Source organism: Suillus bovinus (assembly GCF_016758785.1).
Source record: "Suillus bovinus strain UH-Sbo-P2 chromosome Unknown EDB93scaffold_1, whole genome shotgun sequence".
NCBI classification, from domain to species: domain Eukaryota; kingdom Fungi; phylum Basidiomycota; class Agaricomycetes; order Boletales; family Suillaceae; genus Suillus; species Suillus bovinus.
This window is the reverse complement of record NW_024542057.1, coordinates 1,691,801-1,713,527: the sequence shown is the minus strand read 5'-3', so window position 1 is coordinate 1,713,527 and position 21,727 is coordinate 1,691,801. Positions and strand designations below refer to the sequence as shown.

The following is a 21,727-nucleotide window of genomic DNA, read 5'->3' as shown; positions in this document are numbered from 1 at the left end:
TGTAGTGTTATGATAACGCCATTTCTCGCGGATATTGGTGTTCGAAATGGCCTTGATATAGGGATTGTGAGTGCCCTGCTCTGGCTAGATGTGTGCATTGGGGGTCTTTGCCTCACATCGCCTTTGTGCATGAGTATGGTATCAAAGGGTCTCGTTTGCCACGTGCCACCGGCTTGTGACTACAGGCGCGAGAGGCCGTGCATGCATTAACATTTCAGGAATATTGTGTGAGATGTCCTTGTACGCATTTAGCTTGAGTGAATGACTGTGTGGCGCACTACGATAAGATTCACTGACACGCACTGCCATGGGTTGGAGTTTGGACAATTCCATGTATGGGCGCACGAGTGGTTCCATCGCGGTATTGGTTAGCGTGCAGTCCGTCTCTGGTTCGTTAAATGAAAGCTCGCGCTTGTAAATTCCAAATACGAGCGTACTCTCCCCCTCTTTTCAATAAATCGTCATGCGTGCCTTCTTCCTGGACAACAGATTCGTCCATGTACCTGTAAGGCCTATGTTAGCACCATCATTGAGATGGAAGCAGACTAAAATTCACAAGATGAGATCTGCATGTCGGGTGAGGTTCCCGAATCGATGCGATGAGAATATCATGGTCTTGTTACCCCTCAACTTCCTTAGGCGCTCGAAAAGATCTATTTCGAGAGAAGTGTCAGTTATCCTAAATTGGGTATGTACTGCAGCGCACCATGTTCGGCCGTAGGGTCCAAAGAGGCGCTCGGCTCGTCGAATAACAACATGCCTGCAGAAGACTCCGTCTCGGAGACCAAAGAGCGCATGAACGTGCGGGATCTATTCGAACAGTCAACACTGGCACCCTGGTTTTGTTTGAAACAAAAACGTACACTGCAAGTCGTTGCATCTGCCCACCGCTGAGACTGGAAGCCTCAGAAACACGGAGACCTCCAACACCTCGCACGCGGGAGTAGTCGACCGATCTACCAAAGAGCGTCGTGGTGCCTTCAGGCAGGCCTGCGTAGTAGTCTTTAACTGGGCGGTCAAGGTAGGTGTCGAATCCGTCAGGAAGCTCATCTATAAAGCGTTCTGCGCCGCCCAAACGAGCAGCTTCACGGACCTTATCGAGGTCGTGTGCAAGGGCAGGGTTGCCAAGTCCGATATTCTCGCTTATCTGTGTCTGTCAGATATTTTGCGTCTGGGATATACGAGGGAGAAGCTCACCGAGAGGGGAAAGTGCGTGTAATCTTGAAAGAGAATGGACATGGCAGCGCGGAGGTCTGTTAGTTTGAGGGTCCTGACGTCACGGTTATCGACAAAGATAGTACCCTCTGTTGGGTCGTAGATGCGGCAGATGAGTTTCAGGATTGTACTTTTGCCAGAGCCATTCACCCCCACAATAATCTACAAGCACGGTGAGGAAGAACATCGCAAAAGATGCGGTACTTACGCAAAGCTGACCAGCTCCAATTGTGAACGAAACATTCTGGAGAGCATACTTCTCCGCACCAGGATATCGGAACGAAACATTCCTGGGATACATGCATCAGAAACGGTTGAAAAACATCAAGAATAGCAATCAACCTGAACTCAACAGAAACACCATTCTTGAGAGCCTGCTGGTTCTCGGGAAACGATTCTGCACCATCCACTACCTTATTCTGCACGTTCTCGATTTCGTATAACTTGCGTACGTTGGCAAACTGCTCCGCGAGAGAGAATGACTCTCCGAACAGCGAGAAAAGCGTAGTGCTGAACGAGTTGGATGTTTGATTGATTAGTGTGAGTGATGCCAACGAGAGAGGAATGGTCATTGGTTTTTGTACTGCGCGTAGGGTGAAGACGATCTAGTTGGTTTGGTCAGCTCCTTCAATTTCGAAGTCGGTGTTAAATACCTGGGGTAGTTCGCGCATTGGTTCGCGAAGGACGGACGCGAAACTCAAACGATCTTTGATAGTATGAGCTCGACGCAACTCTGGGAACTCGCCAGCATCATCGCCAACGCGCTTGGCGGATTCACGGAATTCTGGTCTCGGTACGCGTCAAAATAAGGTTGTTCGACAAGATGCATCGACATACGTGCAGTGATATATTCACCGAGGTTACCTGCGACAATTTCCTTTCGGTGTGAAGGGTTGTTGACCAAGTGCTTAAGGCCTTGCATGCGAACATAATCTTCGTTAGTCGTGGTAGCCGCCCAAACTATATGTCTGGCTCAATGACATGCTTTGAGTATGGGTTGCTGACCTACCTAAGGAGCCAAACACTCCTTTGCTTGTGCTGTACCACTGAAATATAGATTGCGAGAAGCTGAGAATTGCAAGGAGGGGTCCATCTTGCTGCTGGCGCAAAACTGTAAATAGAACCGAAACCTGAGAGAGCAGACGAATAACAGTCATTATGACGTTCGTTGTACTCTGGACGGTTTCCCAAGCAACGCTAGTGCCCCAAGGGGACGCCCATGCGGACTCGAGCTGTCTTTGAACAGCGGAATCTTCAAATGTGGGAACATCAAGGCGTGCCATTGAGTGGAATATATGCCCAGCATAGAATTGTTTAATGGACATGTTTATAGGGATGACGATGCGACTTCGGGCGTATTGGAGAAGACGCGTCGCGACCGTGCACGCGACGCGTCCTACTGCAACATGAATAAGAACTGTTGTGTCCACAGTACGTGTCTCTATTGCAGTCTCTACCTGGGTGAGAGATATATAAGCGGGCAGTGCAGACGGAAACAGAGGGTATTACAAGGCGCAGCAGTTGTCCGGAATACCTGCGCAAAGGCGTTTTGAATGTTTAAAGGTCACACAAAGCTTCAGGGCATACCATAAGGAGATGGCGGGTGTGAGGGAAGCTAAGACTTCCACCACTAGGAATACAGAGAGTAGCAGGCAGCATTGTTTGATGCTGAGTATATCCTTTAACATGCGCAGTACGTGGGGCATGCTCTGGACTATCTGTGCGTACGTCTCCAATCTTGATGAGCCTGGTATGCGTGGCATATCAGTCTGGCGATCCTCATAGAGGTCCCATACGCCGATGCGGGTGTGCTTGACATGCCGAGCATCCTCTGGGTCGAATGTGCCTGGACGTGTAGTCGTCGTTCGTCTCCTTCTCGCCATGCAACGTGGAAGAATAGGAATAAAGTCAAAGACGCGTTATAAGTGTTTGTGGACTGACTAAGAAGTTATGTTGAACTTGAACTTTTTGGCAAACCGACGCGTTCAACTAATTCTAAATTTAATGCATGACTACAACTCGAACTTGAACTGATCCAATTTGGCGTGTGTGGTCCCGTGACATGTTTTCATACCTTTTGTTCCCGAACATCATCTCCGGCGACTTAGCAAGCGTTGACCGTTTCCATCTTTCATACGCTGGAAACTTGGAGACCTGAGGAAACCCAAAGCTCTGGATCAACCAAGAATTATCTTAATCTAGTGCGCCATCGAGCTCGACAACACTAACAATGGCTTCCGACCTTTCTTCATTGCTGAACTCGTCAAGAGCTCTGAATTCGCATCTTTCACGGCCTGATCTTCCTTCCGTCAACCTTTCACTAGATCAGATAGAGGCACAGTCACGTCGGCTCGTGTCACGACAACCTGGAGCATCAAGCGATGCTGACCGAGCGTGAGCAAATAAACATGTCAAGCAATATGTTTTAACGTCCATGACAGAAACTACCTTTTGGCACAGGCCCATGTTGACGCTCCTGCCCTTGCTAACTCTATCGCACACTTGAATACCTCGACAACTTTCTCTCCCCTCCAGCCCCTCCAAGATACAGATGTTGCAGGCTATCTTCGTCATGCTCACGAACAGAATCTTATCTCAACAATAGAAGAAGGTCGTAGGGAAACCCAGGAGCATTTTTATCGTCTGCTTGAGGAGCGCAGCCATAAAGATTGGGAGGCCAAAAAGAGACGCGTGTTTGAAGAGCTGGGAGGTCGTGCTACCAGTGATAGCAAAGCTCTTGCTGAAATGAAAAAGAGCTTCCATGGAAAGGCAGCGCTAGCGGTCAGCTAGACTCTGAATATGCAGCGTTGATCTACTGACAATATAAAACAGGCAAGCACAGGACCCAGTTTGACTCTCCAGATGCAGAGTAAGATGATGGCATATGACCGTGCAATCAGCGAGCTGAACGCTGCAAGGTTGCGCGGAACATCTTGTCCCATCATCCATCTCCTTATGCAAGCTGCTGCCAGCTTAAACTCAGAGGTACGTATTTCTCACGTGTTTGTGAGTTGTCTCACTTTTGTGCATACAGCCTTCCTCGCAACAAATATTTCAAAACTTCCATGTGCTTGCAAAGATCACTGGTGAACCCCCTGCTCTACCCCCTGTGGAGCATGCAGGTGCTCACATCTTGAACGCCCCGCTTTTCGAGCGCAAATACGCACGGGTATACCTTGGGGATAGTGATTCCCGGGAGGCTGGAGCTCTGCGGACACAGATTGCCAAAGGCTCACGAGAGGCGCTTGAGGACCAGTTTTGGGATATCATTGAACGCACGATCCAGTCGAGACCTATGGAAGCCCGCCTTGGAGGAGACCCTAGTGTAGGAAACAAAATACGCGCCTTCCTGCTCATGAGATATTACAAAAACGGGCAGTGGGAAGATCGGATAGAGGTCGGCACAATTTATACTGAAGCTTTTGTCCTATCTGACAGTCACACAGCTTGTTGCTGGTCAGCCTTTGTGGGCTAAGCTGTACTACCTTGTACGCACCGGTCACGCACAAGAGGCCCTTGATGAAGCCTTGAAGTCGCAGCAAGCTATTGAAAATCGCGAAGACAGTTTCATGAGCCACTTCCGCTCATGGGTCGAGTCACCAGAAAGACGGTAACTTTTTTTCCATGAGAAATGATGTCTTTTATGTATCAATCACCTCTCCAGGTTACCCAAACCACATCGTGACCACTTGCAAACAGTATACAATGCGCACATGTTGCATTCTGCATCTGCAGATCCGTTTAAGCTTGCACTCTATAAACTCATGGGCAAACTCGAGCCTTCACGGCGAACAGTATCACAAGTGACAATGACGACCGAGGATTGGTTGTGGTTCCAGCTTGCAATGGTGCGCATTTCTTGTGGCAAAGAATGTAAGCTGACACGCAGAAGGTTGATGAAGAGGAAGAAGGTGGCCTCCGTGGACTCACTGAAGTCCTCCTGAGTTATGGAGAGCGCCACTTCGACGGTGCAAAGAAGGGTGTGTGGCCTGGTGTCCTGCTCATGTGCGGCCAGTTTGAGCGTGTAAGCATAACATCACACATATCTGAGTTCTATCCTGATCATATTCAAGTCTGTGGCTGCACTATGGGAGCACCCAGAAACAGAAATCGAAGCTGTTCACCTTGCTATCGCGCTTGCATACCATGGACTTCTACGTGTCCCGTCTCGTGCTGAAACATCTGACATCAGTCCCTGTACGTATGCACTCAAAATTTGCACCTACATGTAACACACCTAGATTTTCAGTAACCTTGTCCCCACTCTCACCTCCCGCACTCAGCTTGCCAATGCTCGTTTGGCGATATGTACGCCAGTTCGTTAAGATGGACGCGAAAGAAGCGCTGCAGTATGTCTACTGCGTCTGTCTCTCGGCGGATCAAGGCGACGGTGTCGGCAGAGAAATTGTAGAGACCGCTTGGGAGCTCGTGAGGCGCATCATCGTGCTCGCTCACTCAGGTCCCGCCTGGGAAGAGCTTGTCGGTGGATTTAGACCCGATGGCACGCGTTTCGTATGTTCCATTTCTTTATTCACTTACCACTATAAACATGACTCGCTTCTCCTGCAGAGCGGCATCATTGAACAGGGCGCTGCCCTTCTCCATCTACAAAATACCGCCCAGTACAACGAACAGATCCTCATCCGTGCCGCCCGCGATTCCGAGGAAAACGACCGTATTCCCGAGGCGATCAAGCTCTACAACCTCGCAGGGGACTACGGCACTGTCATTTCATGTCTTGCCCAGGCACTTGGCAACACCCTGGCGCAGCCAGCAGGTGAAACCGATAAAGGCAAAATCATCGAACGCACGGCTGTTGAGATTTTGAGACATTACGAGCGCACGAACCGGGCAGTGGGCAAGGATCGAGATGCTGCTGTAAGACTGTTGCGCATCAGGGAAGCGCTCAATGCGAAGGGCTCTGGGCGATTTGATGTTGTGCTTGAGGTACGATCTTATCCCAGTCTTTTAATCCCATCAGATACTGACGATTATTGTAGATTATGGAGTCCACGGATCTCATTCCTCTCGATGGGGATGTTGCAAAGATTACTCGGAAGGCCGAGGAATTCAAGGACTTGCACGATGCCTTGCAACGTAATCTACAAGTCTATTTACCGCTCACAATGGAGGCATTAGCGGCAGTACACCAATCCATCAAAAATTCTGCTACAGCAGAAACTACGAGGCAAATGGTTTGTATTCAATAGCTACATCATTCTTCGTGTCCTCACGATATTTTCATTGCAGACATTGACGACGCTTAGGAAAAAATCGAGGTCGGTGATGGTGTTTGCTGGTATCCTTAAGTACAGGATGTCGCCTGATGTGTACTCGTATCTGGCGAGATTGGATGTTGAGATTGCTTTATAAAATATGGTCAGAAGTAGTTCTGTATGTTGTCAATCTTTGTTTATAGCATTGTCATGAGATCCTGGAGAAACGGACCGCGCGCGCACCAGACTGCCATACCTGCACATCTCATCACTTGCTCAACATCAGTCTCATAGTTGATGGCCTGAGGACCATTATTCTTCTTATGATAATGTGATCACGTCGAGGCCATTTTCTCGTATATTCCTGAAGGACTGCTCTCTTAGCTCGTCGTCTTCCAAACACGCTATCGCATGCATATGCCCATCCACTCGTTCCAATGATGTCATTGAATTGCTCATTAATATACCACAGCCTCAGGTAGCTCACAGATGAGCAGTGAATGATCCCGTAACTTTGGGTCCTCACCTTCAGTTCCGTAGCACACCAGGGATCTGCACCTTTCCGATAACTATTTGGCAATTATCGCTGCGTAGGTACCAGATCTTCAGGATCATTTTCAAGAGCTTCATCATCATCTTCGTATTCCTGATGATCTTGCTCCTCGACATCCTCCTGATAGGAATGCTGATTTTGGCACTGCAAGCAGGCAGATGAGCAAGTAGTACTTTGCAACAAGCTCGCAAAGGACTTACATGGTATACTGCAGTCCAGTATCCGCCCCAATACATCGCACTTAGCGCACGGCTGAAAGCTTCGTCGCGGCTTACCATAGTGTTCGAAGGTGCAGGTATGAAAAACGAGGACTCGGGTGCCGCGGGTGCCTCAGATGGTACCGGCAGCGAAGGATCATACGATGGGACGAACGTGTCGAAATCAAGTGGAGCAGAGTCCTCCTCTTCAACTGCGGCAGCCTGACTGGCGGCCTCTGCAGACGCCACTTTTATTGAATTAGTTGCCTTGGCCTTCTCCTTCGAACTATTATAGGGGATGTTGTACCATCTGAACACAATTAGATCATATTTTTTATGAATAAAATTACGCACAGCGAAGATTTCTTGACAGTGGTCGACTTCCAGTCTTGCGTTTTCCCGTGAAATTCCTTGCAAGGATGTCAAGAGCGGCAGATGTAAGAGCACTTGCTGGACGTACCTCATATTCTGCTGTGGCAGAGTTCCAGGCATCGATGAGCGCAGAGTCGTCCCATATTTCTTCGTGTGTGAGCTCCCGACTCTCCTCCTCTTCAACTTCACCATCCTCACCATGGGTACTGGCGTCGTCGTCGTTCATTTGGTCATCTCCTGGTTCATACCAGTGGGCAGTTTTTCTGGGACGTTTGGCTTTTTGGTTTGACCTCTTGCGTTTTTTGGATGGAGGTGATTGACGTGGACGAGAAGCTGCTGCTGAGACAACACTGATTTGTTGAGATTGTTCTAGGTCGCCATACTGGACGAGTTGACGGTGCGAGTTCATGGTGAGATGATGTAGTAATACAAGACCACGCAGATTCATTTTGCTGCAATTCTACTGTGTTGAACTACTATGCATGGCCTACGGCAACAATATCATACATGTATTCGATTTCTGGATAATCTGTGCGTCGAGCACCTACTCGTCGTGTCCATCAATACCAGCACCATATGTTTCGCGAGCTTTGAGACATCAATTCCGATAGCTCAGGCGCATCAAGACTGCGTCAATTTCCCCTGGCTCAGGTAGTTGAGGTGAAGATGAAGACTCTAATGTCGAAGCTTGATGGAGCAGCGTAAATCAGTAGGCATACCAACAACTACTCGCCAAAATATTCCTCCACCAGGGCTTGTTTCCTGAGGGCTAATAACACGCCCTCCATTTCCTCCCTAGTAGGAAGTCTCGGAGACATCAGGTCTTCTGGTGATAAAAAGCCCACGTAAGCAGCGGCTGCGTTCGCGTGCGCGCGCATTGAGTCTGCGCCTCCAGATGAAGGGGCGACAGAATCCGCCGCGTCCATCTCGACATCTTTCCCCGATCCACGAGGTATGTCAGGTATTGGGTCGTCAATAGGGAGGTCAAGGATCTCGCGGACGTTCGTATATTCGTCTGTCCATTCTGCAAGATACATGTCAGAAATCGAAACCATCTACAATCTAGACACGACGTACCCTTTTCCTCTGCTTCACGCTCATGCTCCAACAATTTTCCATTTGCTTCGTCCAGGTCACCAAAGTACGCGGGACCTTGATTCATAAACTTGGAATAGAATGAAAGCGCTTGGTTTTCCTCCTCTTGCTCTTGCTTTTTGCTCTGAAAGAGCTCGCGCACGCCTGGGAGATCTTTAGCGCGGCCAAAGTACCTAACATTGTATCAGCGACAATTTAAGCTAAAAATCAAAAGGACGCACTTGTATCCTTTTGTCCCAGGTACTTCCTTCCCATCATCATCCAGCATGGCCACATTCCGACGATAGTTGGCACCTCCCAGCGCAATGATCTGGTTCTCCCAATGTCGCTTCTCCCGCATTAATTTATTTATTTCGTCGTTTACATCTCGAACTTCATAGTCGGTCAAACCAGCTATTGGCAAAGGTTCATGTCAACTCAGTCGAATTCTAAGTGTCCTGCGGAATGTCGTACCGTCCTGAATCTTAGACACTTTCCGGCTTAGTTCCCTCAGAATTTCACCTCTCCACCGCTCGCACTCCCTAAGACTTTTGCAGGCGCTCGCCATTTTTGGACGACGATCTGCGCGCGTCCCAAGGCCAAGCTCAGCTGCTTGAGCTTCTCGGAACCGGTATAGCATCGACTGTGCTTTTTCTTCATTGCGGGCCTAATTAGTTATAAAACGACAATTAGTAGAATGTATAGAAAATTCGTCTTTGTACGTACCATGGTCTGATATAGAGCAGTAGGTGAGTTCGCTTTTACCTTCCGCTTTCACTTTCAAAGTTCGAAGATAGCACAGCCACCCCGAAGAACACCTGACGGCGGCACATGAACATTTGGCAATGACCAAGTCCCCTCATCTCGCCAGTCATCGCATGTCTGTGTACCGCTCTCCCATGATTAATCTGACTGAGCTGTCCGATGAAAGCATGGTAGCTAAATAATGAACCCCAGCGAGCCGATTTGGTACGAGCGCTGATCACGATTTACTAGTACTGAAGTTCTCTTCTCCCTCAGCTTGAGTCCTAAGTATGATATCTTTTATAATCCTTGATCATATTTGCCATGCAGACATATCTTACCCCCCAATATACTGAAGCCATTTGCTTGAATGGGAAACATCCTTGATGAGGTTGTAATTCAGACTGGAATGATGCATCTGAGACATCCGAGACCACTGGTCACGCTGATGTGGAGTTCATCTTTTAGCTACCGGTACGACATACTGTCCTACTTGCTCCTATATTCTATCCTCCAGCAATCCTGTGCAATCTCGTAGCTGGCTACCATGATCGTTCAATTTGACACCTGCCAACCTCCAGTCTTTATCTCTTCCCCAAACCATGACATCAATGCTCAGGAAGCACAGGAAGCTTTTTTGCGATATGCCGCAAATCAATGGGTGAGATGTCCCACGGAACTTTCCATGACTCCTCACTTATTATCTTTAGGCGGAACTAAAGGCTAGATTCCTTTTAGTTAATGCAGAAGAGATGTCGTGGTCTCCATTATCTCAAATCCGCTACCCCTCAACTCTGAGATCAAGGTATCCTTTGAAGCCACGCTCACAAAATGGGCACTTTTGGACACTCGAGGACAGGATGAAACGTATCCAGACGCGCACCACCCTCCAGCGTAGATATGCTTCGCCAAACCTTTCTCGGCAATCAACAACACCAGACCTCAAAGCTCTTCATGCGCACTATGCTCGCCAGCGCATGCACGGAGAGGCATACGACGAATACGAGTGCAGAGATTCTAGTCCAAAGCGCAAGCGAGCTATCACTGGCATTCGCGATGGGGATAAAACCTCCCAGGAAATGTTGCCCTTCGTGAGGCCTCGACACTCATACCAGCGCAGCTACAATGAACGACAGCCACAATGGTCGTTAGGTGTCCAGGTTTTAGTGGATTCCCATATCGACGCTATAGTGGACCATGAGATGGCAGACTTCAAGGATGAATCTTGTTTTCAGTCCAATGCAACTCCAGGCTTTTCGATCGGTGCAGATAACACTTCCATGAAGCACATCATTTATAGCGAATTTGGTGTCCCGAGCATGTTTGAGAGGGGGCTGGCGTCGAAAAAGACGACTGATCCCCGTCCGCGACCTCGTTCTACTAAGGTCGACATTAATACGAGCGCAGCTCAAGAACTTCCATCTGCCCATCACCACCCATGTCGAGCAATGTACGAGGCAGAACCTATTCACCGAAATAAATCTTCAGAGATTGCCCAAGCTTCTGAGCCAATAATGCAAACTACTGCGGACCTGATGAGGGAGATTTTTGGTGATGGAGAAGTTGACGACGTGGATAGTGTCTTACCTATGATTAAATCCATGAATATCATGTGAACGAGCTGTTTCTACCTTGTAGATATTTTTATGAAATGGAGATGTTCATGAGAACCGATCGAGCTTTCATCAAGCAATTCATGGCTGTAAAGGAGGCTTGAACATATTCGAACAAGGCATGAAATCCTTAGTTACCATGATGTAAAACAGGTTTGCTGCGTGAAATACTAGTTTTAGGCTATATCCTCCGCAGAAGCCCCTCAAACCGGTCTCAGGCTTAATGCAAACTGATGCAGCCCATATGTATCGCGGGAGCTTTACGGAAGACTAGCCTAGACCCTGAACATCAAGGAGTAAAAATACAATGCCAACTTCAAGGCGCATTGCTGATGCGGCGAGTTACACGTTAAAGTCTAGTGTCTGTCATCGATCCTGGTCCATATGTGATGGGTCGATTTGTTGTAGTAAACGTGACTCCTCGAAAATCAGGCAGAAGTGCCAGTGGATTCAACGGAATGAACGTTCTGGCTGTTGTGAACGCCAAAGTCCACGTTTGCTGTATGAAACATGAGGCGCCTAGATTGCATTTACAGGAGCTGGCCCCTAGGATGGCGGCCCAATCAACGTTCGGTTCTCACCGTGGGGCTATTCCGTACGTAATGCCATTGATTGTAAATGGCAGATGCCAGCCCTGAACGCATGCAATATACCATGTAGTCCATGCGCTGGTAACACCGACTCAGACATAGCCCTGATACATTCTAGGATGCTTTGGACTTGCCAACCAGTGGAATGTTTGCCGCAGCAACGTGGCTGGTCAACGAATGATGGCATCTGCGGATGAATGTTTGGTACATGATATATAATATTGCGCCTGGCATGCTCAACTTGAATACTCCTCTGCTGCATATTGCCTCATCGTAATGAGTGTCATTCAAGTGTGAGTCGCGCATTCATAGATCGGCACCATGTATTTTGACAGCTGATAGCGACTAGTACTGCCAGGTTGTTGTCCTACTCCAACTACACCATGCTGGTGCCAAATGGTATTAGGATTTTTATCTTTGCTATAAGGAACTTAACACCACGATCTACTAGTCATCCTGATATACGACCATATGGCGACCCTCACAGAAGAAATCGTTTTTATTTGGTGTCGTCCGAAGGCGTTATCTTCAGCGTTGTTTCTGCTCAATCGTTATGTCGCTCTGCTGGCAAATGCCTATGCCTTGATTGGGAATTTCCTGCCTGCCTCAGCTGAGGTGCTACATTTCATCATACATGTCTTTACATGGCAGGCTCACGATTTTTTTTTGCAGAGGTTTGATCCTGGTTCTCGAATGTCTGTCCATCTGCTTAACAAAAACTTAGCTGTCCGACATACACGCTATCACAACAAGTGCTCGTTTTTTTTCAAGCATTTATCATTTGCCGTGAGTGGATCGTTTATTTTGAGAATTCATTTACTGAAATTTTTAAGTCATATTGAGTCTTCGCATTTATGCTCTCTACGGCCGTAGCAAACGCTTACTTGCTTTGTTGATAATTATCATCCTTGCCTTTGTGGGAGGAGCTTCTGTGTCTGTGCGTGTTTGCATAAGATGTTTGACTATGGAGTCGACTGATCGTTTCTAGACAGAGGCATTTGGTCGTTATCCAAGCACCGTGACTATCTTGCCAGGAGGATACTGTTATCAAACATATACAGCAGAGAGGTACATCTTCTTCTTCATGATTCTACCCGCCTGCTCAAACTTGAACGTTGTCGCAGAACCATTAGTCAGTGAACTCTAAACATATTTGCATGTAGCTTGATGCCATGGCTTTATTCAGTTGCAGGCCTCGGAATCCCATGGGTGGCCTTATTTTTCTATGAACTTCTCATCTTCGTCCTCACAGTGACTAGGATTTTTAAAATCAGGAGATTACTGCGGTTATCTCTGATGAGGTCCAGAAGGAATATCATCTCTGTCATGTTTCAGGACGGTGAGTGTTTTGCTACATCAGTATCGTAAACACTGAACCAACAGGATGCAGGTGTGATGTACTTCGGGTGAGATTGCTACTTAGGTCGTGATTCAAGCCAATCTGACCCCTATCGCTTAAGAGTGATGACACTGTTCAATATACCGAACATCCTGACATACTACGTAAGTCAAGAGATGAATTATTGGTTGGGTCGCGCACTCACAGCTTCAATGATTCAGTGTTATCCAGTGAGCACACCAACCTGCACAATATATCTATGATGACTATTTACGAGTGATCGGCAAGGATATCATCATGGGCTCTCTGAGCACATTTACTAGCTGGTGAGTGGCTGGTGCGATATACATGGGTAAAGTCTGACTGCCCTCGGAATAGCATGTCTGTTACTCTAATCTCGCGGCTGATGCTTAACCTGCACAAGTCGATTGATGCTGGCATTCTCTCCACCCCCACCCAAGACGATGACTTCCCTGTCCTTAACACTATAATTGACCTACAATCCACGAATTCCTCTCACTATTGGTAGGCTGGGGCTGGATGCTAAAATGCGGGTATTCTTGTTGGAAGTGCAAAGCTAGTTTTAATACTTTCATTTCGGTGCAGTGCCCTATGTAAAAAAAATTGTGTTCCTAGTGGCAGGTATAGGAGCAAGGAACATGCTCAAAACGCAGGTTCTGGGAAGACGCTTATAAAACTATTTCGAATTTCCACTAGTTATTCACTGTTTGATCTCTCTCGTGCAAATTACCATCTCAAAACTACCACTTCAACAGGGTCCCATTGATCGGCGCATCAGATGGTGCAGAGTAGAAGAGGAAGGCTTCTTTCCTATAGAAGACCGCAGCGGTGATATGTGATGTAGAGACTGCGTCTGGATCCTGCGACTAGGTCCGAGTCTAGCGCTGCCGAGTGAATACGCGAAATCAAAACCTCCTCTCCTAGCTTGTTTCAACGAGTGGTATTTATCAAGGGGCTTGCGATCCTGCCTCCATCCAAAGGACAGGAACAAGGCTTGCACAAATAATTAATATCATATATGCAGGATCAATCTGTCTTTTACGTTGCTGTTCTCAACTCTCATGTATTCGTCGTCTCCGCTTCCGGATCCTACACTTCCATGGCATCAGACGAGAGAATAACAATGTCGCTTTCATCATCCCCTCTAACCTGAGTAATATGTCAGGGCGGCTCGTACATGTCGACAGGGCAACATCAACGGCATGAGAGTAAATGTCTATTAGATTATCACCGCCGTGAAGCACGCGCACTCCTCGCGCGCTGGTTTTCAAACTGTTGTTTGATGACCGCGTAGCCTTCCCGGTCAACTCGATGTAGATAATACGAGCCACCTCCACTGCCCCATGAAACACCGCCAGAGCGGTAGGGCCGCTCAATTACATCAAAGATCGCGCTTATATCATCCACCTACGAGATTCATGAGATAAGTGTGAAGTGGATGTATATCATCACTCACGTTACGTTCAGTGACGCGTGCATTGAGGGAAGAGACAAACGGCTTCAAGGAGACAACAATGGCGCCTTCTTTTAAATCTAGAAACCGCGGACGTAAAGCCTCGTTTACTGTTACGTGATCAATATGCTTGTCACAAACAAAAGAAATGCACTGACACGACTGCTGGAACACCTTATTATTGACCAGTACAACATCTGCCTGAGGTAGCAACTCAGTCACTCTCTGACTGGTCAGCATGTCTCCTTCCTCTAGTTCCACCTCTCCCATCGACAGTCCCCACATCCTACAACGCTTCTTCATCTGCCTCAGCTGCTCTCTCCCCACCTCCGCAGGCGTAGGCATGATCTCAATTCCATAGCTTCTGCAGCACGTTTCTAAGCTCGCCTGCACCAGCACATTTCCAACGCCACACCCTAAATCCATAAATAAGGAATCCTTGTGGAGACGTGTGGCGGCGATGATATCCGACGTGAATGAGGGCATCAATTCGCCATACACCTCGCTCGAAAATGCTTCGTAACGATTTAACTTCAGAGCATGTGGGCCTACGGAACGTTGATACGTCTCGTCGATTATGCGCATGAGAACCCGATTAGGGATTTCGTTTGATGGCCAACCTTTGATGGCCTCTATAAGTACATTAGGAGGTGCAGGTGCAAACGGGTCAGATGGGAGTGATGGGTATTTCAGCGCACGGAGGAGCTGGTTAATGTTTTGTATCGTAGAAAGGAACAGTGGACCGTCACGCCGTCGGATGGAACGTTGGAGGATACGCAAGTGGTTCACTCCACGAGGGTCATACGAAGGGAATTTTTCAGGACTTGACTGTTCTGAATCACCCGAAAGCTGTGTGAGTGGTGAGGACGGCGGCGTATTATCGACATCCTGTAGAAAATCTGTGGGTAATGTTCCAAATAACGCTTGCTGCGGGGGCGTAAGGTAGCCTGGTATTGCATCAGAATCCGTGCTCACAACTGACGACGGTAGTAACGCACATTCGAAAATAGTATATAATGATTGTTCTAGGCACATGATGGGGTTGTAGTGATCTGGGTCCTTGGGAGCCAATAAATAATAGCTACACGTGAGGTAGATCAGCAAGAAATAGTATAAGTCACCGCACAACACGCACGTCTCACAGGCATTAACATTAGGATACTCGAGTTCAGTGGCAGGATAAGATTCAGCTTCAAATGACGTGTCGCTGGGATCGTCCAAATTCTTGAAATCTGCAATGAGTATAAATTCGAATGAGATGTGCATGTGATACATGGATTCTCACAAGTTTTGTATGATCGCGATAATATCGTTACTACAGACGCGGCACTGACAAAGTTCTCACCTGGCGAACCATCCTCAGCGATCCACAGCTGTCGGTGAGGGAGATCAGCTGCAGGAAAGGTTGATGTTGACCGAGAACGACTGCTTCGATATATAGACTCAATATCGAGAGTTTCGGAACGTTGTCGACTTTGAGTACGCGACGAAGACGCGCTCATAGTCGCGCGTTTCCTCGACTTCGGGGGGCGTAATGTTGGCTCGGGTGCGACTGACAATATTCTAGGTCGTTTTGAAGGGCCTGCTATATGTACAAAGTGAGCTGGATCATCTGCTTCTGGCGATGTCTCGGCAGAAACTGGGGTAGGGGGTGATAGGTGTGCCTGTGAACCTGCAGCCTCCTGTTCACGTATCATCTGTGACTTCCAGGCGCGGCGTGTAGTAACACATATGTCTGGGACCATTTGCTGTATTTTTTTCGAAGAGTTTTCAAATGAAAAGTAATGAAAGTCTGAATACGGGGAGGAAGGAAGGGTAGATGAGAGCATTAGAGCAAGTCAATGAAATCCTTAAAACCTACAAATGGAACTAGTAATCTTGTCGGTGGCGGTGCCATAACACCGCTTTCGGTAATTACCAATCTCTTTTTTCCCGGACTATTCGTTCAAAAACTTTGCCCAGTGGACGACTTTGTTACTTGTATCATGTCTGTCAGCTATGTATGGCTCCGTTACAATCAACTGATGCTACACAAGCCCGAATGAGATACAATCAAGACTTGCTGAACACTGGGCCATTGTTCATCGCTTTTCTTTTGCTCCCTACGCCCACTGGATCTAGCTGCCACAGCGCTCCAATATTTTATTGTCTTTGTATGCAGATGCAATATACAAAGGTTTCGTCACCAGAACTACTGAATGCAGCATCGTGATTGAGATGCATGCTCCTTCGAACCCACTTCTCTAAACGCTGAAGAATACAGCGTACACGCCCCATGCGGCTCTGGCTGTATCTCCGTGAATATGATGTGTAGTTGAAAGCTGTTCAAGCTTTCCTTGCTCCTCCGCCACAGTTGGTTTTTCCGACCCGCCTGCCCTGTCCCAAAGAAGCATAGCATTGATATGTCCTGACGTTATGTACCATCACAATGGTGTTGATCCTGGGGTAAGTGCGTTCGTGACTACTTGAAACGTTGCTGCCCTGTCGTGTTTCAGTCGTATATGACAATACGTAGCGCCGCCCCGACGAAGTCGAACTTTACCCGTGGTCGCAATCCGGATGTACTTTCCATCGACCACTATGCCTTGTGCCTCGAAGTCGTTTAATAGGGACGTTCAAAGTGGGGCACACGTTGTACACCGCATACCACTACTAAGGTAGCAGCCGTGCTTGTGATGCTGTGTACTAAGCATGTACCGAGCTTTGCCGAACGATACCAAACCCATCCATATGCATTCCTACTTGCCTGCGCTTGTCCCTGCTCATTAGCATCTGTACTCATTATCACCTGCTGCCGCTCATTTTTCGTTCGCGCTTGCTGCTACTTGTTGCAGATTGTCTGCACGTGCCCCGCACACTTTTGCTTCGTTCTGTTGACATAGATTCTATTGATGTTCAGGTCCTACACATCATTTTGTGAACATGGCCACGGTGAGCTCCAGTGGAGAATTACGCACTGGCATCTCGGGCTATTGAGCGCAGGACGGTAGGGATCAGCTTGTCCATATATATCAATAGGTGTGTGGGAAATCTTCTGATGTTCGAATAGCGGATATATTCTGGGATCGAGATAAGGAATGTGAATTCACTGATGCAGTCGTACCGCACCTCATTTGTGTCTACAAAGTGGACAAATGGGAAGAAGAGTTTGGGGAATCTGGACGACAAGACAAATCTGCACACAGTGATAACACTGATGAAAGACGTCATACAAGGATTTTGCGTGACTGCAGAGTCATTCCAATTAGGCATGTATGACCGCCGCCAAAGCGTGTAAAGTTTTCCTGGCGCTATCAGGAACACCATTCCTAGGCCTCAACTGCTGATCTCCCGGTATCCGGTTTCGCGTTTCTCATGCATAATGGTATTTTGAATGTCTCCTAGTATACATGAGATCCTTGGATCACCATGGTGTCACGTATCGTAGGTCAGGTACAACAAGAATCGGGTTGAAATTACACATTGCCAGCATTTCCTAATGTTCTGCTTCCAAGAAAATTGTTGCCGGGATAGAGGAGACTCAATATGAGGTCTGCTGGCATTAATGTGGTGGATCGTCTGTTTAAAAAAAGTATTTCAGCTTTCAGGTCGACATGTTTTGCACAAAACACTATTCAGGATATAAAAGCAAGCAGTCTTCATACTGTCCCCTTCTAAATTGGTTTGAAATCCCATCTCACAGATAATGCGTTTCTCCTTCGTCCTCACCGTTGTTGCCGCTTTCAAGCTGACAGTGTTAGTGTCTCATGTCAGCGCTCATGCTGATAGTCAACTTGATTGTCCCTTCTTCTGCAACTTCACTTCTGATTGCTGCGCTGGTGATACATGTCAGCCAGTAGTATATGATCGCCAGGTGAGTATGAGTAATTTTCATCTTTATAACCTCGTGACTCACTGGCCTGAAAGGGCGATATCTATTATCTGTGTGAGGCATCTTCGTGACAGTGGGTCATGTTTCTGCTTTGGCATCGGTGTGATATGGTTGACGCCCCGACGCATAGGTAGTTCTTGAGTACTCCGTTGCTGGGCGCTCGGTCGTCACGGTGAACAAACAAGTTCACCTTGTTCGGACATTGAAGATTGTAGATTAGAGAAACATCTCAAACACCAGAAATATGATTGAAGTACTTACAACGCATTGTTTTTTTTTTATCTCGTTATAAGATTGCAGAATGTGGTTTATAAAGGCCTCACATAGGCCTCGCTCAGACATTGATGAGATGATGGCCCGGGACAATGAATGATCATACAGAATATCGCTTCCGGAATCCGGACGCGGAACACCAGATTTGGTCTATACAATAGGCATCATTTAATTTGTAGTATGTTCATCTTGATTAAAAATTCGCACTTTAGCACTGCGTAATGGGTCAAAGCAACACTTGCTTCAGATACTAGCGAAAATATTCAGTCGACAGCACCGCGTCATGTGGTAGAACAGTATTACATGGAAGGGGAATACGGAGGTAATATGAAATAGTTTGCAAAAAGATGACTGTGACTGCGGCAAGGAAAACGGAGACGGAAGGATTCCTACTTACGATGGTCAGGCAGCCTGATTAGAGTGCATCAAGTTGGAGATGTAAACTCAACTGTATTTCTGACTAAAATAAGGACCTGGGATACCCGGAGGACCTTGGCAAATCCACAGAGATACGTATAATGGCCTGCAGTAGTACAGGTCCAGGGCTAAATATTAGGTTTTGCGTCACTGACGTGGTTGGTCCAGCACTATATGATACTGCGTGGTGTTCGTTCCGAAAATGAGAGCACTAGTATAACTGGGGAGTACTCTCCTTTAGAATTTAGATCTGCTAAGCCCCAACTACTGATCTCCCGGTATCCGGTTTCGTGTTTCCCCATGCATGATGAGACTCTTCCACCCAGTATCCATGAGATCCCTGAGCCCAACTTCAAGGATCATCATCGTGTGATGTACCGTAGGCCAGATACAACAACATTCAGATTGAAATTACACATTGCCAGCATTTCCTAGTGTTCTGCTGGCAATGCGGTGGCGTTGAGACAAATGTTATCTGTTTAAAAGAGCATTTCAGCTTTCGGATGGACAGGTTTTGCATCAAATTGCATGAAACACTATTCAGGATATAAAAGCAAGCTGTCTTCATACTGTCCCCTTCTAATTATAATTTTGGGATCCCATATCGCATCTCACAAATAATGCGTCTCTCCTTCGTCCTCGCCGTTGTTGCGGCTTTCAAGTTGACAGTGTTAGCGTTTCCTGTCAGCCTGTACTATGCGACCCCTGCGGCGACGATGATTATTGCATCTGCGATTGTTGTATACAGCCTTGTAGGTAGTATATGAGCCAAGTGAGTATGAGTAGCTTTCATCCTTATAATAACCCCGTGACTCACTAGCCTGGCACCGTGACTGTGTCAGATTACCTTGCTTGCAAAGCAAGGTCATATGGTACTATCCCTTACGCTCTATTCGTGACGGTCCACAATTTCGTGAGTCACACTCAGGTCACGAATAGTAACGGACAGTCACACTGGCCGAATCTACAGTCCGCTCGGCAGACGTTAGAATCTTCGTGATTCGTGATTCGGGATTCGTGAACTTCAACAGTGATTGATTAGGACGCTACTTATAAGTCTGTGAGCTACAGTATGTACCGAAAAATTATATAGAACTAAATGCAATCATTAATGATGTGTAAAATATTGCTGAGGGAATGTATGTGGATGTGGGTATTGATGCATACTAGTAGATGGATTATGAAGTCCGTGACTCGGACTCGGATGCGCGGGTTGAGCAAAAAAATATGGTGGATGTGGTGCAGGGACACATGCCTTCGAGCCTCGGGTCTGTGCCGTCGGGCAAAGGACCTTCTTTCAGAACAAAGTACGGTGACATTGTTGCACCAGCTGCATTTGCACATTCCAAAATCGTCACAAGTTCTAAATTATCGCTATGTTGACGGTAGAAATCACGGTCCTTGGTTGCAAAAATAAATTTTGACCCATCACCATTCCGACCACCTCCCATCTGATTGCCCTTCTCATCCATATTCCAATTATGCGCTGCGGGAATACCATTATATTTCTTATCGAGGTCGATCCGAAGCGTGAAGTATCCATCAACAGTTGTTTTGTTGAAGTTCTGAGCACGTTTCGGGTCAAGATTCCGTGGCTTGTGAGTAGAAATAGACTTCTTGTGACGAGCGAGGTAACGACGATGCCAATGCTTTCCGGGAACCCTTCCACTAATCTCGTTGACCCGGGCACGTAAATCACGAGGGTGCACAGGGCGTGCGGCACCAGATTCATGAGCCAGCCAGTCCTTGACAGCTTCCTCTTCCGATGGCTGGAGGAGTTGCTGTGACTTGGCAAAATCCCTGCGAGACATATGTAGACCCTTGCTCCGGTCGTTAAGAGTCTGCCGTGCGACCTGTACAATAAAATTAGCACTGCAGGAACTCGAAAAATACACAATCATACCTTTTGTGCCCTTGCAGCTACTGTAATATTCTTGTAAGTGCCATTTGTGACACCCATGAGTGCAGCCTGGATCCTGGACTCGTACTCGGGGTCAGTAGACGCCGCCAGCTTGCCTCGGTGACGTCCCATGGCATAGCGATTGAGCCCAGCTCAGCGCTCGCTACTTGCTCACGCGCTCACGGATTGCAGCTGCAATGAAACACGCTGTTAAATTCAATGTCCGACGTCGGCAGCCTCGGCAGGTGACACTGAAATCGTGATTTTGGCTGCTGTCACGCTGAAAACACGATCTCCACCATTTCTCAACAGATTTGTTTCGTTCCACTTGGAATATGCTAGTATATAGTATATAGAATATACTGAGTGAAGTAGCTAAGTAATTACATTGAAGTTGAGTGCTGCAGACAAAAATCACGAAATTGTGGACCGTCACGAATAGAGCGTAAGGGATAGTACTCGGAATACGAGACAACATCATATGCGTTGTTAGTGGTGTTTGAATGAGGACTATCTTATTCTGACACGAATATCACTGCGACGCAACGAGAAAATCCGGGTCCACGCAGGCAAGCAAGGTCAGATTCGGCAACGCCGAACCTAGTGAAAACGTCCCTACAAGAAAATCTGCAAGCGCGGGAACTTATTACCTCATTCGCATTCTATCTAGACCTGACCCTTAATATTTGGCTTGGTTTGGGCTTGGTAAACAAAGCGTTAAGTAGTAATTGGTGACGCTCCGGCCAGACGAGTGGATCAGAAGGCATGAGAGGCCAAGATTCGAGTGGTATATACTACGACTCGCTAATATAATATTACCGCCTCTCCCAGCATGGCATCAGTCGAACCCAACGCACCCCGGCAACTTTAGATGTGCAT

At 47.3% G+C, this 21,727-nt stretch overlaps 7 protein-coding genes across 7 annotated transcripts; 3 read left to right on the top strand and 4 right to left on the bottom strand.

The window, feature by feature from the left end:
* Positions 1-302: 302 nt before the first annotated feature.
* EDB93DRAFT_47672 (P-loop containing nucleoside triphosphate hydrolase protein) lies at positions 303-3,206 on the bottom strand. Its single transcript, XM_041456500.1, has 12 exons — positions 2,803-3,206; positions 2,725-2,749; positions 2,225-2,672; positions 2,053-2,175; positions 1,869-1,999; positions 1,558-1,820; positions 1,424-1,505; positions 1,198-1,377; positions 864-1,147; positions 707-810; positions 557-653; positions 303-503 (listed from the first exon to the last, which is right to left on the bottom strand). The coding sequence occupies exons 1-12, from the start codon at positions 3,096-3,098 to the stop codon at positions 395-397; spliced, it is 2,142 nt and encodes a 713-aa protein (XP_041313958.1). The 5' UTR covers positions 3,099-3,206; the 3' UTR covers positions 303-394.
* A 239-nt stretch (positions 3,207-3,445) lies between these two features.
* On the top strand, positions 3,446-6,588 carry EDB93DRAFT_1074331 (nucleoporin-interacting protein NIC96; the record flags this gene model as incomplete). Its single annotated transcript, XM_041445086.1, has 12 exons — positions 3,446-3,609; positions 3,657-3,996; positions 4,048-4,200; positions 4,250-4,612; positions 4,662-4,825; positions 4,880-5,063; positions 5,108-5,239; positions 5,289-5,412; positions 5,465-5,727; positions 5,785-6,162; positions 6,216-6,410; positions 6,466-6,588. The coding sequence occupies 12 exons, from the start codon at positions 3,446-3,448 to the stop codon at positions 6,586-6,588; spliced, it is 2,583 nt and encodes an 860-aa protein (XP_041313957.1).
* A 423-nt stretch (positions 6,589-7,011) lies between these two features.
* On the bottom strand, positions 7,012-7,962 carry EDB93DRAFT_1244973 (uncharacterized protein; the record flags this gene model as incomplete). Its single annotated transcript, XM_041452263.1, has 4 exons — positions 7,012-7,128; positions 7,185-7,491; positions 7,536-7,591; positions 7,642-7,962. 4 exons carry the CDS (start codon positions 7,960-7,962, stop codon positions 7,012-7,014), a joined length of 801 nt encoding a protein of 266 aa, XP_041313956.1.
* A 27-nt stretch (positions 7,963-7,989) lies between these two features.
* EDB93DRAFT_1217731 (Isy1-like splicing factor) lies at positions 7,990-9,418 on the bottom strand. Its single transcript, XM_041451089.1, has 5 exons — positions 9,354-9,418; positions 9,102-9,294; positions 8,870-9,041; positions 8,631-8,821; positions 7,990-8,577 (listed from the first exon to the last, which is right to left on the bottom strand). The coding sequence occupies exons 1-5, from the start codon at positions 9,354-9,356 to the stop codon at positions 8,279-8,281; spliced, it is 858 nt and encodes a 285-aa protein (XP_041313955.1). The 5' UTR covers positions 9,357-9,418; the 3' UTR covers positions 7,990-8,278.
* Positions 9,419-11,051, top strand: EDB93DRAFT_1114127 (uncharacterized protein). Its single transcript, XM_041448226.1, has 2 exons — positions 9,419-10,032; positions 10,082-11,051. Exons 1-2 carry the CDS (start codon positions 9,919-9,921, stop codon positions 10,985-10,987), a joined length of 1,020 nt encoding a protein of 339 aa, XP_041313954.1. The 5' UTR covers positions 9,419-9,918; the 3' UTR covers positions 10,988-11,051.
* A 577-nt stretch (positions 11,052-11,628) lies between these two features.
* On the top strand, positions 11,629-13,467 carry EDB93DRAFT_1114116 (uncharacterized protein). Its single transcript, XM_041448225.1, has 10 exons — positions 11,629-11,867; positions 11,924-11,973; positions 12,026-12,248; positions 12,299-12,364; positions 12,448-12,511; positions 12,563-12,642; positions 12,738-12,917; positions 13,035-13,077; positions 13,202-13,239; positions 13,292-13,467. Exons 1-10 carry the CDS (start codon positions 11,851-11,853, stop codon positions 13,440-13,442), a joined length of 912 nt encoding a protein of 303 aa, XP_041313953.1. The 5' UTR covers positions 11,629-11,850; the 3' UTR covers positions 13,443-13,467.
* Positions 13,468-14,161: 694 nt separating this feature from the next.
* On the bottom strand, positions 14,162-15,889 carry EDB93DRAFT_1217726 (S-adenosyl-L-methionine-dependent methyltransferase; the record flags this gene model as incomplete). The annotated part of the gene is made up of 6 exons (XM_041451088.1): positions 14,162-14,341; positions 14,391-14,497; positions 14,546-15,334; positions 15,386-15,468; positions 15,523-15,619; positions 15,673-15,889. 6 exons carry the CDS (start codon positions 15,887-15,889, stop codon positions 14,162-14,164), a joined length of 1,473 nt encoding a protein of 490 aa, XP_041313952.1.
* Positions 15,890-21,727: the final 5,838 nt, after the last annotated feature.

Excerpts from the sequence above, each read along its gene's own strand:
- EDB93DRAFT_47672 (XM_041456500.1), bottom strand. The coding sequence starts at position 3,098 with ATGGCGAGAAGGAGACGAACGACGACTACACGTCCAGGCACATTCGAC. Across the intron at positions 2,176-2,224 it reads AGGAGTGTTTGGCTCCTTAG|TTTGGGCGGCTACCACGACT; the intron begins GTAGGTCAGCAA and ends CCAGACATATAG. Across the intron at positions 1,821-1,868 it reads CAATGCGCGAACTACCCCAG|ATCGTCTTCACCCTACGCGC; the intron begins GTATTTAACACC and ends CAAACCAACTAG.
- EDB93DRAFT_1114116 (XM_041448225.1), top strand. Across the intron at positions 12,365-12,447 it reads GCATTTATCATTTGCCGTGA|CAAACGCTTACTTGCTTTGT; the intron begins GTGGATCGTTTA and ends CTACGGCCGTAG. Across the intron at positions 13,078-13,201 it reads CGAACATCCTGACATACTAC|GATATCATCATGGGCTCTCT; the intron begins GTAAGTCAAGAG and ends GTGATCGGCAAG.
- EDB93DRAFT_1217731 (XM_041451089.1), bottom strand. Across the intron at positions 9,042-9,101 it reads AGTGTCTAAGATTCAGGACG|CTGGTTTGACCGACTATGAA; the intron begins GTACGACATTCC and ends CTTTGCCAATAG. Across the intron at positions 8,822-8,869 it reads CCTGGGACAAAAGGATACAA|GTACTTTGGCCGCGCTAAAG; the intron begins GTGCGTCCTTTT and ends ATACAATGTTAG.
- EDB93DRAFT_1114127 (XM_041448226.1), top strand. The coding sequence starts at position 9,919 with ATGATCGTTCAATTTGACACCTGCCAACCTCCAGTCTTTATCTCTTCC. Across the intron at positions 10,033-10,081 it reads GATATGCCGCAAATCAATGG|GCGGAACTAAAGGCTAGATT; the intron begins GTGAGATGTCCC and ends TATTATCTTTAG.